The 19,691-nt window shown below is 36.8% G+C and overlaps 1 protein-coding gene across 1 annotated transcript in view; it reads right to left on the bottom strand.

The window, feature by feature from the left end:
* Nucleotides 1-12,241, bottom strand: part of LOC308341694 (uncharacterized protein C1orf87) — a gene marked incomplete at both ends in the record, with an annotated part of 67,712 nt that extends 55,471 nt beyond the window's left edge. Inside the window, 2 exon segments of the mRNA XM_080801695.1 lie at nucleotides 9,838-10,076; nucleotides 12,084-12,241. Coding sequence (XP_080657821.1) covers nucleotides 9,838-10,076; nucleotides 12,084-12,241 — 397 coding nt within the window.
* Between the last annotated feature and the right edge of the window lie 7,450 nt (nucleotides 12,242-19,691).

The following is a 19,691-nucleotide window of genomic DNA, read 5'->3' as shown; positions in this document are numbered from 1 at the left end:
CCCTCTCTCTCTCTCCCTCTGACCCTCCCCTGGCTCACGTGTACTCTCTCTCTCAAATAAATAAATACCTCTTTAAAAAAATCATTTACAATAGTTTCATTCTCTTTGGTTTTATTTCCATGAGTACATAGGTCCCTGTGGTACCCAGCCTCCAGGGTGGCTCTAAGTAGTCCCTGCCTCCTAGGGCTCATGGTCTTGTGTGGTCCTTCCCCCGCCACATCTCATGAGGATTATCTCTGTAACCAGGAGAATACTGGAGTATCACGTGTCACTTCTGAGATCAGGTTATTACAGACATTGGGCTTACTGCTATGGTTGGGTGCACACATTCTCTCTGTCTTCGTTTCTGGCATAACTCATCTTTGGGATGCCAGATACCATGTCTTGAGTAGCCCTGTGGAGAGGCCCCAGTACAAAAAAGACTGTTATCTCTGGCAACAGTTAACAAGTAGCTGAGGCCTCTATCAATAGCCACTCAAATAAGCAGAGAAGTGCCTCTTCTTGCCCTGGACAAGACTTCAGGTGAGTGTATTCCTGGCTGACATTTGGAGTGAAATTTCGGGGGAGACCTTGAGCTAGAAGCACTCATTTAAGCTGCTCCTGGATTCCTTTCCCTCATATGCAGTGCAAGATGAAATACAGTTACTGATTTATGTAGCTATGTTTTGGGACAATTTGTTATTCAGCAATAGATAACTAACAGAGACCTATTTTGTTTTTGATTTTTAGGAATTATTTTTTAATTTTTAAATTTGTTTTAGATTTATGTAAAATATTTATGTGATTCCAAAGCCAAATCTATAAAAACGAATAATTCAGAGATGAGTTGTTTCTGTTTTTGATCCTTCCAACATTTTCCCTTCATCTCCAAGAGATAACCACTTTTAAAAATCCTTTTTATTAATTCCTTCATTTTGAAAAACATAAGCAATAGATAGAGGATAGATAGACAGTAGACAGACAGATAGATAGATAATAGATACCTCGAAGCATAGTCTACGTATTTTTCTTCACCTTGCTTTCATTTAGTTAATGCTGTATCTGACTAGATTACTCCATACAATGATACACAGTGTTTTTCATATACTGTCAAACTGTTTCTTTGTGATATCCTTCATTCCTTCTTACAGTTTTTTTTTTAAAGATTTTTTACAGTTTTAAAGGTTTTATAATACTCTGTGTGGATGTACTATAATTTATTCAACCAATCCCTTATGGGTGAGAATTTAGGTCTTTATAGTTTTTTTTTTTTTGTTTTTTTTTTTTGTAACAAGTGATGTTACAATGAATACTTTCTGCATAAATCTTTTCACATTTTTTCCAGTGTATCCTTGGGATAGATTTCTGAAAGTGAGATTTTTCATGTCAACAAATAAATGCATATGTAGTTTTGCTAATTATTGCCAAATTTCCTGCCAAAGCGGTTTTCTTCTTTAAACTTCTTCTACCTTCCAACAAAGTATGTTGTCAATTTTCTGGATCTTTGCCAATGTAATTGTGAGAAATTATATCTCAGGGTGGTGTTAATTTATGTTCCTTTTATTAAGAGCAATGCTATATTTTTTGATATGCTTAAGGACCATGTACGTTTATCTTGCTGTGAACCGTCCATATGTTTTGCCCATTTTTCTAATAGTTTGCTGTCTTTTTTTCTTTTTTCTTTTTGATAGAAGATGCTATATGTTAGGGATATATTTATGATATAAATTGCAGATTTTTTCTTCTGTTTGTCCAGTATGTATGTATACTTTGTACACAATGGTTTTGGCCACATATGGCTAGTCAAAATTATCACATTTTTTCTTATTGTATCTTCATTTTGAGTTACAGTTGAGAAATTTCCCCTTATCTTGGATTACAGAGGAAATCATCCATTTTCTTGCACTATTGTGTAAATTTATTTTTTTACATTTCAGCCTCTGGTCCATTTGGCGTATATCCCAGTGTATATCATATATATGTACAATATATGAGAGGCCCAATTTAAAATTTTCATTGTGGCTATCCAATAATCCCAGTATTATTTATTAAAAAGTCCATCTTTTCTCTACTAATTTGCAATATCCTCTTTATTATATATAAAACTGTAATATGCCATTGAGTCTGTTTGTTGATATTTCTTTTCAATTCTGTTAGTCTCCTATCTATCCCTGGGCCAAAATCATGTTCTTTTAGATATAGAGCTTTTGTATTTTGTATTTGTTAAGGCTAGCCTTACACCCATTTCTCTTCTATTCCTGACTCTTCTTTCCTGTTATTTCGAATTAACATTTAATCAATTTGACTAGTTCCAAAAGAAAATGAAACAAAACTCTAGTACCATTTTTATTGAAATCACATTAAATTTATAAATTACCTTAGGAAGGATCGACATCATAATGTTAATTTTTTTCAAGATTTTTTTTATTGTGGTAAAATATACATAACATAAAAACATAAAAATATGAATGTATAAAAATATGTATAAAAATATACATATCTGAGAGTGCAGTTCATTGGGATTAAGTACATTCCTATTGTCCCGCCACCTCCCACCATACATCCCCAAGGCTCTTTTCATCACACAAAACTGAATATCTATACCCATTCAACAATAACTGCCTATTCCCTCCTTCCCCAAGTCCCTGGCAGCCACTATTCTACTTTCTGTTGCTAGGATTTGACTACTCTAAGTATCTTTTGTAAGTGGAATTACATAGTGTTTGCCTCTTTGGGACAAGCCTACTGTCCTCAACATTCATCCACTTCATAACATGTGTCAGAGTTTCCTTCCTTTGTAAGGCTGGATAATATTCCATCATGTGCCTATACCCCAGATTTTGCTTATCTACTTACCTTTGATGAATACTTGGGTGGCTTCCCCATGTTAGCTACTGTGAATAATGCTACTAAGCACATGGATATGTAATATCTCCTTGAGACCCTCCTTTCAATTCTTTTGAGTGGACGAGATGGATGATATGGTAATTCTGTTTTTAATTTTTAAAATTTTTTTGAGAAGCCACCATACTGTTTTCCACAACAGTTATACCACTTTACATTTCCACCAAGAATGCACAAAGTTTCCAATGAATCCATATCCCGGCTAACATTTGTTGTTTTCTGTTTTTTTGTCTTCTATGTTTGTAGCTATCTTAATGGGTGTGAGGTGGTATCTCATTGTAGTTTTGATTTGCATCACCCTAATTAGTGATGTTGAATATCTTTCCATGTGCTTACTGTCCATTTTTAAATCTTCTTTAAAGAAATGTCTATTCAGGTCCTTGCCGATTTTTGAATCAGATTGCTTGTTTTTTGGTGGTTGAGATTTGGAGTTCTCTATGTATTCTGGATAGTAATCTCACATCAGATATGGGATTTGCCAGTACTTTCTCCCAACATGTGTATTGCCTTTTTACAATCAACTGTGTATTGCGGTACACAACTTTTTTTTTTTTTTTAATTAATTTGCTTGAAACCCAGTTTGTCAATTTTTTATTTTGGTGCCTATGCTTTTGGGGTCATATTCAAGAAATCACTGTCAAGTCCAATCTGAAGATTTTGCCTTATATTTCTTCTAAGAGTTTTACCATTTTACATCTTATATTTTAAGTTGTGGATCCATTTTCAGTTAATTTTTGTATTTGGTATTAGGTAAGGGTCCAACTGTAAACTTTGCATATGGACATCCAGTTTTTCCAGTGGTCTTTTCTTGAAAAGACCATCTTTTCCCCCTTGAATCATCTTGGTACCCTTGTTTAAAAAAATCATTTGACCATGTATGTGAGGATTTATTATGGACCCTATCTAATCTGTTGGTCTCTATGTCTGTCTTTATGTCAGTACCATAATGGTTTTATTATTGTACCTTTGTAGTACCTTCTTTTTCAGGTTTGCTTTGGATCTTCAGGGTCTCTTGAGATTCCACATGAATTTTAGGATGGGTTTATATTTCTTCAAAAAGAAGTCACTGGAATTATGATAGAGATTGATGATGTAAACTTTTTTCAGTATAAGAATATACTATACCTTTCCATTGTTCAAATCTACTCTTGTGTCTTTTAGGAGAGTTTTATTTTTTTTTTCTCATAAAGTTTTGGACATTTCTTATTATGTTTGACTATGCATTTGATTTATTTGCTTTTTTAGTTAATTTAATTATGCTTTTGTATTATAAATGCTGCCTTCTTTCTTTTGTCCTAACTAGTTTTTGTTTATATATGTGAGGGACACTGATTTGTATATGTTGATGATATAATCTTATTTTTGCCAAATTCTCTTAGTGTTTTAGTAGTTTCTTCATAATCTGTTTTGAAATTTTATATGTATAATCTTACCATCTGAAAATAGTTTTTCCTCTTCCCTTCTAATTAGTATGCCTATAATTGCTTTCTTTTGTTTAATTACTTTGGCCAATACTTCCAACATAATATTAAAAACCAGTGGAAATAACAGATATCCTTGACTTCTTCCAGACTCAAATGTGAAAGCCTCCAGTGTTTGTCAATTAAATAGAATGTTGGCTTTGGGTTAATATATAAAGAGAACAATTTTGGAAACAAAAGTGAAGAAGAAAATTCTTATTTTCAGGGGATTTACAGACTTGTGGAAGGAGACAAGGAAGCCTTTTTTCTTTTTTTAATTTATAAAAGACCTATTCACTTATTTACAAGTATTTGTCAGAAGTTTTAACATAAATTATGTGTTTATGAGAAGCATTATAGTGTAATGCATACATTTTTTAAAAAAGATTCATTTATTTACTTGAGAGAGAGAATGTGATCAGGGGGAGGGGTAATGGTAGAGGGAGAGAGAGGGAATCCTCATGCAGCCTTCCCAGCTGAGCACAGAGCCCGATGTGGGGCTTGATCCCAGGACCCTGAGATCATGACCTGATTTAAAGCCAAGAATCTGTTGCTTAACTGACTGAGCCACCCAGGTGCCCCAATGCACACAGTTTTTCTAAATGTTGCCCTTAAGGGTGGTAAAAATTGTTTCTTTGGGGCAAATATTTCTAAAATATTACAGTGGTTTCTAGTGCTTCAAAGCTCAACTCTACTCAACAAAATAGTGTTTCTTGGTATTTAATGCCTCTCTCTTTAGGGAGAGTTTTCCTTTTCTCCTAAGGGGTGGGGACCAATAATGAAAAAGAGATTGGGAAACATGGGTGTGGTGGATCCAGACAACTTAGGTTCACATCCTAGACCCACCAATATTCGACTGGTTGTATGAGCGTTGGCAAGTTTCTTAATGTCACTGTATCTCAGTTTTCTCACCTATAAAATGGAGATATTAGCACCTACTTCACACCATTGTTTTTGAATTTTTAAATTAATTTTTTAGCACAATTGGCACACAATGTTATATTAGAAGAAATGACCTGTTTTAATAGTATAGCAACAACTGCTGTAAGGGAATGTGCAGACTGATTTATGATTACCTCATGAAACACACTTATTTTGGCAATCGGACAATGATGCTTCTTGGTAGAGCTGATATCTAAATTGAGCTCCTAGTATAATTAGGAGTTAAATGAAGATGAAGGGGAATTTTCATACTAAAGGAATAGCATTGGCAAAGCCTAGAAGATAAAATGGAACAGAACTCTATTGGGGAAATGGAGGTTGTTTAGGGAAGGGTGGGTAAGGGGAGAAGTAGAGAGTGGATAGAAGTGAGTTGGAATGGCGGTCAAGGAATTTGCATTTTATACTAGGGCAAAGAGTATTAAACAATGGTTTTAAGTGTTTTAAGTAGTTGCCACACTTGAGTAATTTTGATGTTCCTCCTAAAAGAGGCAGAATATATATATCCTTACCTGAGTGGTATTGTGCTTTGCCATGTGGCTTGCCTTGGCCAATGGGATGGATGTTAGTGGACATGACATAAGCAAAGACTTAAAACATACTCGAGGTTGAGTCTGTCCTCTTGAAATGTTTCCATTACCATAAGAAGAACTTGCTTTGAGGAGTCCCCTGGATTCAGAACAATAAGAAAAACACAGAGCAGACCTGAACCAAATCTACCATTTGGAACCAAGCCTAGAAAAATCTAATAAAAAAAAAAAGCAAAAGCTATCGTAGCTCATATTTGGAGCTGGGAGCATAAATGATTACTGTTGTAAGCCACTGAGTGCTAGGGTGATTTGTTGCACCATAGTAGTAATAGCTGATAGGTACAGAGAGGGAAGCAGAGAGAAGGACAGTCAGTTTGAAGATAATTAAAATCATCTTGCTGAAGTAGTGTGGTGGTTTGACTAGGATGATGGCAGAGGAAGCAGAAGTAAGAAGGTATTTTGAGAGGTATAAGGGGCAGAATTTAAAGGGCTCCTTGATATTTGACTCAGGGAGAAGGAAGAGGAAAGCATGCTCAGGGTTCTTGCTGGTATAATTGGGAGAGTTCTGAAACTGTTCTGGGAGCCAAAGACCACAGAATAAGAGCAAGATAAAAGGTTCTGTTTTGAACTAGTGAATGTACCAACGCACAGCCAAGTGGAAATGTCCTTGACATCTGTCTATTCACCTACGAAATGAGGATGACATCATGTGCCTCTACCTATCTCAGAGGGCTGCTGTGCAGAACAAACAAGATAAAACACGCAAAAGTGCTTTGAAAAGAATACATAACCCATCAACCACGATAATTATTAAAATTTAAGCACTAACACTTTCATTTTCATGCTGCCAGATGCAAAAAACACACTCTAATTTTATTTTTGAAACCGTGCTACAGAGTTTGTAGCTAGTCACACATTCTTTTTTATTTTCTGAGAGCAGGCAGAGCGGATGCTTCTGAGAAATAATACAAATGATGTTTGTGTTTTCAAAGACACATAAGGTACAGAATTTGGAGTAAAAAGATTGTAGGGCTACTGTTGAGAGGAGTCAGGCTCTTGACTCTTGAGACCTCAAACTAATCATTTAAGCTCTCTGGGTTTCCCCTTCTTCATTTCTGAAGTGAAGGTTTGTACTTGTTGATTTCTAAAATATCTTGCTGTTCTCAGATACATGAAATCATGGGTTCTCATAGCATTTTCAGCTTTACTTACCTCCTACTAACTAATGATACTCTTCAAATTTGATCTGTAATTTAGGAAAGAGTTTCACACTTGCCTGTCCTCACCCACGTTCGCTCAGTCTTTATCAGCAACTTTTCTTTTGGATCAAATTCAGGCAGTCCAGATTGCCTGTTACATCCCAGGCAGGAAGGCTTATTTTCATCTATGTGTGAGGGAGAAGGATCTAGAAGGAGTTCTGATTGGTTTGCTTCTTTCACTGCAGCAGAATTCCATTTACCACTTAGTCAAGGTGGTAATGAGGGTCTCCGTACCAGGCAACTGTGGCTGCCATCTGGCAGGCCAGCACCAAACACTCGGCAGACAGAACCAATTAGTCAGGCCCCACACCTCCCAGGAGGTCTTGCTGTATTTGGTGGCTGGGTGTCAGCTCTGCTGAGTCTCCCACAAGAAACCTCATTGAGTTGTAGAAGGGGAGGGGCAAATCATCTCCCTCTGGCAGGACAGAGCTAGCAAAGAATCCAGATCTTCGAGGTCCAAGGACAACTTCCTCAAAGAACATTCTGCCCGTGATCATGGAAAATGTAGAATCTGTACCAGAAATGGGCGGCTTGATGTGGTAGAGGGAGTATCAAGAAATAAATTTTTGTTTGTAAGAGAAAAACTATAAATTACTTCAATGCCCACCATTAAGGGATTAGTCAAATGAGCCATGTTATAGCCATACAAAGGAATGAATACAGTTGGTGATTAAGGATTTAGGATTTGGTCTTTAATTATGGCTCTGCCACTTCTCAGCCTTTTGACCTGGGCAAGGCGCTTGACCTTGTTTTTTACTTGTGTCATCTATGAACTGAAGACAATAAGAGTTCTTACTTCTTTGGGTGCTCGGGAGTAGTAAGTTAGTCAACACATGCAAAGAACTTAGAATGGTGCCTGGCACATAGTACATGCTATTTAATGTTCATTCTGAGTATGATTCTCATAGCCTTTCCAGATGATGCTTAGTATGAATTTTTTGAAGCCAGGGTGAAAATTCTTAATATGAAGTGAATCAAGCAGGATAATGAAGAATATATACAAAATTATTCTATATGTATGCATAGAGAAAAGAAGAGAAAGAAATATTATTATTATTTTTTCTTTCATTGAGTTTTCTTTTCTTCTTATTTATATTCTCTGTCTGCCAAAATTGTACATGAGTATGCAATACTTAATAATAAAAAAGATGATTTTTTATGAAAGGAAGAAAGGACTAGAGAAGAAAACCTGGATAAACATCTTATCTCTACACTTAAGAGTGACTTCAACTTTACTGAGCCTCAGTTTTATCATCTATACTATAGTGATAGAAAAAACACTGGTTTCTACTGCAAAGGATTAATTCCAAGGAATAAAATTTTAAAATTTACCTGGAAGTAATCATAAATTACTTAGGCAGTAATAAAGTGTTTTATAACTATAATATTATTACCAAGGTCATCCTTAGGGAGTAACAAGAAATACATTAATGCTAGAGTCAAAATTATGTAAAAACTCAGATGTCTTTAGAAGTTCAGAATGGATCATTTCACCTCTGTCAATGCACTATGTCCTATTCCAACCAGGCCTTAAATTCAAGAACTACTTGTAAGACAGTCAAAAAAGGGGCACCTCGGTGGCTCAGTTAGTTAATCCTCTGCCTGTAACCCAGGTCATGATCCCAGGACCCTGGGATGGAGCCCAGAGTCAGGCTCCCTGCTCAAAAGAGAGCCTGCTTCTCCCTCTCCCTCTGCCTGTCCTCCTTCCCTTGCTCATGCTCTCTCTCTCTCTCTCCTCCAAATAAATAAGCAAAATCTTTAAAAAAAAAAAAAGTCAAAAAAACACATTAACTGGGGATTTCGAAGGTTCAGCTTGCAGTGTAGGCTGTGCCACTGACATTTTGGGCAAGTTACTTTCATTTCTGGACCCACACTCAACTAGACTTTGCAGAGTATGGTCTGAGGTCCATTGACGGGCCATTAACCACTTTAAATTATAAGCTTTGCAGAATTCTTATGAGCAAAAGACCACAAATCCATAGACTTTTATTTTCTCAGATGACTAAAGACTAGCTAGTATCTGAGTGATTTAGTAAGGGCTATTAAAATTATAAACTAAAAATAGTTATGTTAGAGTTTACTTCAGACTCTAATTCAGTATTCTACTAAAATATTTGGCTGTCACTTAATGCTTGGCAGCACTGCAAAACTCCTACTCTATGTATCCGTCTAATTGCAATTTCAGCAATTTTTGGAAATGGTACTTTGTTATCAATGAATCATTAGTTTTATCTTGATTTGGATCCAGTTTTCAATTGCTGCTATTCTTTCTTTTTAATTACAAATTACTAATCATATAGATTTATCATTATCACATTAGTTTGTTGTGGATTGTTTGGTTGATTTTTAACAGAGTACAGTGATGTATATTTCTGTCAAGATTTTTGGCTGATAATTTTTTGATATGTAGAATGGTTGCATTGGATTTTGAAAATAAATGATCTCTTCCTGTAAAGTTAAAGCAGACAAACCTTCCCCCCCAACACACCCTGAATTTGCACGTACATTTACTCGGATTGCTGTATGAGTATCAATGAGATAGCCACCGATAGAGTAGGTTGGCCAACTCAGTTGGTGGTCAACCAGGACGCAATATACAAATGACCTAAAAATTTAGTTTCGGATTTAAAAGAAACACATTCCAAGTCTATCTTAAGAAAAATATAATAATTACCAATAGAACAACAGCCTGTGGTATGAATCTGTTTCCAACCTAATCCTGAATATTCCTAGTCAATTATCAAGAAAAGTTTGGGTATTCGTCACTCCCTTTGCCATCCAGAAATCTGCTACTGAGTGCTCCTTTTAGGACTTTCTGGTTGTTCTCTGGTTTCTGATTGTTCTCTGTGTGCTTGCTTTCTTCCTTATCCTCTGGGTCATGATTGAGTTGTTGCTCAGTAGGATTAGTAGGAGCTGGGGAGTCTGTGCTCATCTGCCTTGTACCACCATTCATGGATTTCTGGAGTACTGTTTGAGTTTCTGCCTTCAAGTTCTCATTTTCCTTGCTGTGAAGAAACAGTTTTGTACTTTGTTACTCACAGGGCAGTCTTGCATACACTAGGCTGGCGTAAGAAACAGAAGGTGTGAGTCTCGTGGTGTGAACAGTGGTAACTCAGCATGGTGGAAAGAAGGAGTACACATTGATTATCTGTATGAATCATTTACTATAGAGAGACCGTGTTATCTTCTCAGAGTTTAACTCTGTCCTCTTCCTCATATTCATGAAGAGAATCCAAATGCTCTCAGATCCTTAAGGTAAGTAATGGCAGTGTCAAAAATGAACCTTGCAGGTTATCACATATCTTACTGACAAATCTAATGGGTATTTTTTAGGGTTGGCCACTAGAAGGAGAACCCCAGTCAAGGGGGTTTGCTAGCTCCAGTCTTGCTCCGTGTCTCTCATCCTGTGGCTTCTTTTTCTCAGTAGTCCTCCATTTAAGTTTAGTATTAAATAGAGAAAAGAAAAGGAAAAAAGAAATAGTAGGAATGATTCAAATAGATGCAAATAAACAACACAATTTTTAAAAGATTCAACCTTGTTTAATAACTAAAAAGACTCACAAATCAAAACAAGTATATAAGACATCATTTTAAATTTAGGAAACGTCTTTGGAAGTAAGAAAGTCAAATGCTAATGGCCATATAAATAGACATAATTAATATAGTGGGTGACCTGACAAAACATTTGAAGAGTCAGTCAGGAAGTTGTAATGGTTTAACCTAATAAATCAATATTTAAGATTGTTTATTATGGGTAAAAATATAGAAGAAGAAAAATTTCAAGCTCTAAGTACTTAGTAATAGGTGAATATGTTGAGCATTTCATTGTGTTCATATGATAGAATTTATAAAGCCATGAAAATAGTAATAATTTTAATGACACAAAAACATGTCCAGTTATACAAATAAGTGAAAAATATAATTATCTCAACTATGTAAAAGGCATGTGCATAATATATATGTTTATGTGGGGAAAATGTGTAAAAGAAATATGCCAGAAATAAACAGTAAGTTTCTCTGGGTGGTAGAACTCAGAATATTACTATACTATCTTATAACATTATTATTCTAAATTTTTTACATAAAAATACTATTTTAAAATCAGGAAAAGTCAATTTCAATATAACTATAGAAGGTATTCTATAAACTTTAGCTGTTAGTACTGATGCAATGGAAAAGATCCATTTTAAAAGACATATTATCTGAGCATAAAACAGTCGCTCTGATATTTACTGATTTGAAAAAGCCAAACCACAGGCAATTATTTGAACGTGTGTATACTTTTTATAATTATCTTCTTGGTTGTGGCAGCATAGACAGAAAAGAAGTGTTAAAAAAAAAAGAACTCTGAGGAACACCTATGTTTACATAGAGAAGAAGAGCCCTAATGGAGACTTAGAAGAAATTCTCAGTAAGGTAGAGGGGAACCAGGAGTATGGGGTCTTGGATGCAAAGTGTGATAGGATGTTTCCAGAGAGAGGGCATTGTCAACAGTATCAGAAGGTCCAAAGAAATGTGGGTTCTGAAAAATGTCCATTGAATTAAGCCTTAAGGACACTGACAAGCGTCTTGACAAAGGTGCTTTTGTGAGTTAATGGAGGTGGACCCCAGACTGAAGCAGGTTGGGGAAAGAGGGGGCCAAGGAACCAAATACCGGAAGTATAATCTCTGTGAAGAAGTTTAACTGCAAGAGAGGAGAGAGAGGGGTTGGTGACTGGAGTGCAGTATGGGTTTCAGATAGGGCTTTATTATTATCATGTTGAAGGACTGTGGGCACTTCAACACATTAAATGCCAACGGTGAAGAACCCACTGGGCCAGAGGGAAAGAGAGGACATTGTTGATGAAATATGATGGACACTGACAAAGGGGGATGGGGTATCATTGAGAGAACAGAGATAGAAATGAAATCTCAGGGTGGGGGTAGTAGGGAGATAGGTGAGGCTATAGGCAAATTTATTTGTATATCAGGTGACAGCTTGACTTTCGTCTTGTTATAGAAGGTATGCTTACCTGTTGGCTCTCAAGGGGGAAGCGCTAGGGAAGAGAGTCTGAACTAAGGGCAGATGGCCTGAGATAACCGCTATGAAGAGCGGAGAAGAGCTGATCAGAACAAGTAGCCATGAAGGTTGGAGACCACAGTTTTGTGGCTTCAGTGTGAGAGGGTGCATGCTCTTCTCTAGGATTGCCTGGACGTCCTTGTGGAGATGCAGAGAAGGAGAGAGTCGGACTCATTCCAGGCTGGGATTTGCCAGACAGGTGCAGTCAAATGATAACAGAGCAAGGTGGGAATGTGAGAACAAATAGTGTATATTTAACAAATAATTCTTGCAATGAGAGAAGACATAGAACATATGATCTCTGACCTCAAGAAATTTAATTTCATTTGACTGTCCCAAAACAACACAAATAATAAAGTTAACAACTGGTATAAACTTGCTTCTAGAAGTCAGATTGATAGCTGCTATGTAGTGGTTACCTTTTTAGGGAGATAGAGAGCCCAGAAGGGAACCCTACGGCCTTCCATGGTATCTGTACTATTCTGGATTTTTGTTTTTTTATTTTTTTGGTTTTTGATCTTAGTGTTTGTCACAAGAGTGTATCACTTTTGTGAAAATTCAGTGAGACTATATATACAACATGTGTGGTTTTATGTGTGTGGATATACGATGGATAGATATTACATTGTTATAACATGCTTAAAGAAATTAATATAAAATTTCATATAAAATTTGCATAAATATGAAACATACCTGATTAGTGTATAAATCAATGTCAAATGAATATTACAAAGAACCAGTGCTGTTTGAAGTTTTAAAGAGAAATAACAGCGTAGAGGTTCCTCAAAAAAATTGAAACTAGAGCTATCCCATGACCCGGGAATTGCACTACTGGGTATTTACCCCAAAGATACAGATATAGTGAAAAGAAGGGCCATATGTACCCCAGTGTTCATAGCAGCAATGTTCACAATAGCCAAGCAGTGGAAAGAGCCAAGATGCCCTTTAACAGATGAATGGTTAAAGAAGATGTGGTTCATATACACAATGGAATATTACTCAGTCACCAGAAACGATGAACACCCAACTTTTGCATCAGCATGGATGGGGCTGGAGGAGATTATGCTGAGTGAAATAAGTCAAGCAGAGACAGTCAATTATCATATGGTTTCACTTATTTGCAGAACATAAGGAATAACATGGAAGACATTAGGAGAAGGAAATGGAAAAATGAAGGGGGTGAAATCAGAGGGGGAGATGAACCATGAGAGACTGTGGACTCTGAGAAACAAACTGAGGGTTTCAGAGGGGAGGGGGTGGGGGGATGGGTGAGCCCAATGATGGGCATTAAGGAGGGCATGTATTGCATGGAGCACTGGGTGTTACATGCAAACAATGAATCATGGAACACTATATCAAAAACTAATGATGACTAGTATGGTGACTAACATAATATAATACTGAATTCTAATAAAAAATAAATACATACATAAATATGTAAGTAAATAAATAAAAGTGAAATAACTATGATTTGCAATGGTTGCAAAAATAATATTACTGAGCATTTAAATACACAGCAATCCCATTATAGCCACTCAACATACACTAGTTTGATAATCTTCAGATCAACCCTATAGGTAAGTGCTTGTATTGCTTTCATTTTAGGATGAAGAAATGAAGACTCAGAGAGTTTATGTGATTTGTCCAATTTACATGGCTTTTCAGAAGCGGACCCAGAATTTAAACCTAAGTTGGCCTGACTGCACTGAGATGCCTACATAGTGCCAGTAGGGTCCAGAGAGAATCCACGGATGTTTATATTATATGAGGAGCAGAAGGGAGAGGACGAGGAAGTGCAGATTTAAAAGGAAAGATGGGTTTGGGGCCGAGAGTTATCTCCTCAGGCTGAAGGCAATCAGCTTTGCTTTAATCACCTTGGAATCCTTTTGTGGACAGTCTCAGGACAGAATTGCCCGAGAAACGTGGAATGTATCTGCCTGCCTGTTAAAACAGTCACAGTAGATGTAAAACCAAAAATAACCTGTTAAATCTGTTCAAAGTAAAAGCTGGTTTAAAAAAACAAAAATCAAAAAACAAAATACAACATACATAGCAGTTTAAAATTATCATGAAATGCCTCCCCAACTGAGAAATGGCATGTGCCTGTTAGCACAAACAATTTGTCAACACGCATTGGTTTTTATGCCATTCGCACACTCCTAGCTCTTTCTTCTAGACTTGTGTACTATCTACCTGAAGTACTGGAAATAGAAGTTTGCCATTTCAGAAGAAAGAAAAAAAAAATGCCACCAACACTCTCTTGGAAGCAGGACGGAACTAGCTTCTTCATAGGGACTTTTGACCTCAGCTGCTACACTTAGGGATGCTGTAAAGAGTTTAGTGTCATCCCAGAACTACAGCAATTAGAGAGGATTACTGTATTGCTGGATGATAAATAAATGAGGCGAAAACTGTTCAGTTGTCTCCTGTCACACTGGGCTCTTCCTGCAAACCAGCCCTACAGTGCCACCCTCTACCACAGCTCAGAGGCTCAGGGTTAGAAGGAAACATTGCAAGGGCGTCCGGTAGCATCGTCTGCCCGAAGGCCCACCTCCCATGTGACTCCAACTCACCAGATCTCACATTTGATTTGGATTACACCCCTGCTGAGAACATCAAATCTCAAATGGAGGACCCAGGGGGGCTCAGCAAAAAGGTCACCAGATGCCATCTTAAAGGTCTGCCAGCCTTGGCAGCGACTCAGTGCCACCGATTTCCAACTGTGCGCCATCTAACAGGCCTCCAACCCTCTGGAGAAGACAGTCCTGAGCGTGCCAACGCAGTGAATGGGGATCTAATTTCAGTAAATGAAAGCATGTTCTTATTTGGAAGTAATAGCAGATAATCAACACAACCAGACTTTCCTTTTTGAAAAAGACAACAACCAAATAAAAATATAAATTGGGACTGGGGAGGGGAGCGCAGCTGAAAATCTCACCAAACTCCACGGGGAAGCTGAAATGTGAAGTCTGTGTTAATGTAGCAAATGTTATTGTGATGAAGTGTGAGGCTTTTTTTTTCTTCTTCTCCTTCTCCTTCTTCTTTTTTTTTTTTAAATTCCAGAGAGCCATACCATATATTATTATCATAGAAATTTAGTCTTCAGAAAGATTTTTAAAGTACTTTAACTCCCAAACCTATACCAGAATCATCTCTTCATCAATGAATTGTATGAGCTAACATTCTAAATGCTTTTGTGTGTCAGATACCACATATAAATTTACATAAATTCTTTCATGTTATCCTAATAATACTGAAAAGTAGATATTACTATCTTTATTCTGCCGACGAAAAAATGGACGGTCAGAGAGGTTAAGTACATTACTCAAGGCCACCTTGCAAGTAGAGATCTTGGATTCACAGCTAGATCTGTGTGGATCTAAAGCATATGCCCCTTCCTCTGCATTACTCCTCAATTGTATGCCCATAATATACAGATTGTCTGTTTTAAACAATAGGATTTTTATCCTCTTTTAAAGTGTTAATAAAAAAAGAAAACATATATAAAGCCATCTAGTCTATCTTCCCAGCTAGACTTAAAGTCCCCTTCTGGAACACTTAAATGGCTGACATTCAACTTTGGTTTGTAAACTTCCCAGGGGCAAGGAATTCATTATGTTCCCAAAGATATTTACAGCGTATCTCATTTCTTTCCTTAAAACATTGAGCCAAATTCTGAAATCAATGAAAATAACCAAAGTATACTTTTTCAGGGCAGAATAAAATAAAGGGGTTATTTTAGACACAGAATTAGCAACCCATCCAATCAACAATTGTTCTTTGGTAGGAAGTACTTTTAGCTCTTAGAAAGTGATACCCCAACACACCTACTCCTTTACGTCCTTCTTTCTTCACTTAAACACACAGTTCTACAGCATTAGACATATATTTACACCATGGATGTTTCCTTCTATCTGACTTGTCCTTCGTCTGTGCATTACTACTTTATTGGTCAATGTTGTATTGGCATCCAATGGACTATTTTGTCTTCAAGTTTATGAAAAAATAGTGTGATAACAGAAAAAAATAGAGGATGTAAAAAGATCATAGAGGAATTTCAAACCAAATCTGCTTAAGGAGGATGGAAATGTTTCTATGAAGGTGTTGACCAAGAGGAAGAGGCTAGAAAGCAAGTAAAACATTGGTGTGAGGTCTTGAGGGATTGCAATCTCAGAGACAGAGGGTTGACAGAAATTGAAAGTGTGCTCCAAATTGCAAGTGGAAAGTGCAAGCTTAAAAAGGCAAAAACCACGAGATTATATAGCTTGTTTTGAAGGAATTATAATTGGTGCTGACAGAGTTAAACTAATAGACAAGTGGCTATTTAGTTGATAGATATTACATTGTATCTGTTTTAGTCCAAAGGTGAAGGATGTGTCCCAAGAGGTGGAGGAGATGCAATTGTCAAGTTGCAAATGACAAAAGTCAAAAGTCCAAAAATTGAAATAGGAGACAATGCACAGGCCTTGCTTCCTCAATATCCTCCCCTCCCTGTTTTGAATTATTCTCTTAGCAATGCTTACTTCACTTTGGAATCTTCTTTCACCAAGGAATTGACATATAAAATGTAGTTGAAAGAGGAAATGAGAGGTAGAAAAATACTCCAGATTGGATGAAGTGCTTGGACTTGGAGACTGTGACAGTGATTTCTAACCTTTGAACCTCAGACCACCTGAGAGGATCATAATCATGCAGGGTGCTGGATAATAAAACACAAACTTGAATAACACCGAGCTCACTGGATTGAAATTTCTGAAAACAGGACAAGAAAATGTGTATTCTTAGCAAACATGTCAAATGATTTCTATGTACACTAAAGTTTGAGAAAGAACAGCATAGAGAAAGAAAAAGAAAGTCTTTTCCATAATTGTGCAAAATTTGTCCATAATTATAATCACTATTAGTATAGAAGTTGAAGACATGGGCTATCTGTCCCATGGACCTGATTCTGAATCCTAGCTCCAAATGTCATTTCACTTTGGCATTTTATTTCACATCTCTAATTTTTAGTTTCTCCTCTGTGATGTTAGAAAAATAATCCTTATCAAAATATGATATATAAAATATTTAGCACAGAGCCTCGCTCAGTCTTTGACAAATGATAATTTTATGTTAGTCATAAAGTAGAGTGCTATCTCCTTTATAAACACCTCCCTCATCACCTGAGTACAGAAGGAGTGCTCTTTCATTTGGAATCTTGGAACTTTCTTTATTGATAGGCAAAACTAAAGTTCAAAAGATCAAAGTTTTGTAGTACATAAGAACTGAGGAAAATTTATTTAAATAGGTAAAAAGAGAAGATGTAACCTAACTGACCACCTTGTAATTTACGAGTAACCGTGAATAGGAGTTCTAGAAGTCACTCTCTTTAAAAACCAACGCAGGTTAATCAGTATCAAAACCTGCTCTGATTAAGCACAATTCTTCAGAACGTTTCCTTCATTTTACTGAAAACAAAACAAAACAAAACAAAACAAAACTCAAACATGGTCTCATTGTGATATCCTCAGGTGGCTTATACTCAAGAGTTTCGCAGACTGTGCTGCCTTTAAATCTTTGAGCCAGTCTTTATCAGCTGGAAATTTAACGTCCTTTGCACAGCATTCTAGTCCGTTCTGCTTTTGCAAGTCTAAGCAAGGTGATTGTGCAACTGGCTCACCTTTCCCCCAATTATCTCAGTGCTTTAAGGCACAATTTCTGAGCCAGGACTTCTGTCCATATTGTGAGAGGATGAAACACAAACAGTTCTTTCCCTAAACTACCCTCTGGATACATCCACATGGTCTATGGGAATGGGGAGTAATAATTATTGCTATGTTACTTTGTTTAATTAGGTTGAACTAGGGGTATAGGGAGATCATTGATTTAAAAAGCATACTATAGGGAAGGAGGAGAGAGATGAATAGATGAAGCACAGAATTTTTAGGGCAGGGAAAATACTTTGTATGCTACTATAATGATGGATACTTACTACTATACATTTGCCCCAAACCTTAGCATGAAGGACACCAGGAATGAACCCTAATATAAACTATAGACTTCAGGGGATCATGCTGTGTCAATGTGAGTTCTTCAAAGGTAACAAATGTATCAGTTTGGTGGGGGCTGCAGATAATAGAGGAGAGGATGCAAAAATCCAGACAAAGGGTATATGTGGTATCTCTGTACCTTCCTCTCAATTTTGCTGTGAATCTAAAACTGCTCTAAAAAATTAAGTTCTAAAAAAAGTGTACAATATAAATATAAATCTGTGATTTCTCAAAATTATAAGTGGTTAAACTAAATGTGGCAAGGTGTTACATTATCTCATTATAGAAAATTTCCACCTAGGCACACAGGAACTTGTTTTGTTTTGCTTTTAAACCAAACTAGGATTATACCGTTTTATAATCTTTTAAAAGAATTTCCAGTCCACAGTATAATGCCAATATCGTTACACATCAATACTTAGTCTCTGTGAGAACATTCTATATGTCTAACTAGCGTTTCATTGCATGCAGATACAAGAGTTTATTTAACTAGTCCTATTTTGTTGAACATTTACTGTTCCCCAATGTTTATTCATTTAAATATTGCTGCCCTGTTGAACATGTTCCTTTGTGCTAGCTCCCTGCAGTTTTCCTTACCCCAGAAAGCTCATCTGTGTGGATGAAAGATCTCCTCTCATGCCTTCTGATTCTGGCTGGTTTTGGCCATTGTGTAGCCCTGGCAGAAGATGGCTCTGTCGTGCAACATTGCCTTAAGCTTCTTGTGTTTCTTGCTCAAAGGTCACTACATTTCTCTAAGCAGCCTGAGCTACAGATTGTCCCTCCTCGGCAACATTGCAGAGGGCTGTCCAACTTTGCCTCTGCTGGCCTGAGGTTCCTGCTACATTCGTGCATTTCTCTTACTCTTATAAACAACTCTTTCTGAATCATCCTCCTCTGAATTAGGTCATCTGTTTCCTACTAGCGGGTTTGTACATTATTATGTAAATTTTTGAAACCAAACCATATATCCATCTATAATCTACAGAAGTGATTCATGGATAGAGCTGTTTTATGCCACAGTACATACACTTTTTTAAAGGTTTTATTTAAATTCTAGTTAGTTAACATATAGTGTGATATCGGTTTCAGTAGAATTCAGTGACTCTTCACTTTAGGTACAACTCCCAGTGTTTGTCACAAACTACATGTACTTTTAAGGCTTTTGATAAATATACTTAAAAGCCGATAGTGGGACGCCTGGGTGGCTCAGTGGTTTAAGCCTCTGCCTTCAGCTCAGGTCATGATCTCGGGTCCTCGGATCGAGCCCCACATCGGGCTCTCTGCTTGGTGGGAAGCCAGCTTCCCTTCTCTCTCTTCCCCTCTCTCTCTGCTCGTTTCTCTGCCTACTTGTGATCCCTCTCTCTCTGTCAAATAAGTAAATAAAAATCTTAAAAAAAAAAAAAGCCAATAGCATATGAGTACTCTTTTTCTAAATTCTTGTCAACCCTGGATATCTCCACTATAAAAATATTTCTGATTTTATTGGTAAAAATAATGTCTAGTTGCTGTTTAATTTTTTTTTTTTTAGTCCC

This window comes from Martes martes, assembly GCF_963455335.1.
Source record: "Martes martes genome assembly, chromosome: 4".
NCBI lineage: Eukaryota > Metazoa > Chordata > Mammalia > Carnivora > Mustelidae > Martes > Martes martes.
Note: the sequence above shows the minus strand (reverse complement) of the source record. Positions and strands in the feature narration are given on the sequence as shown.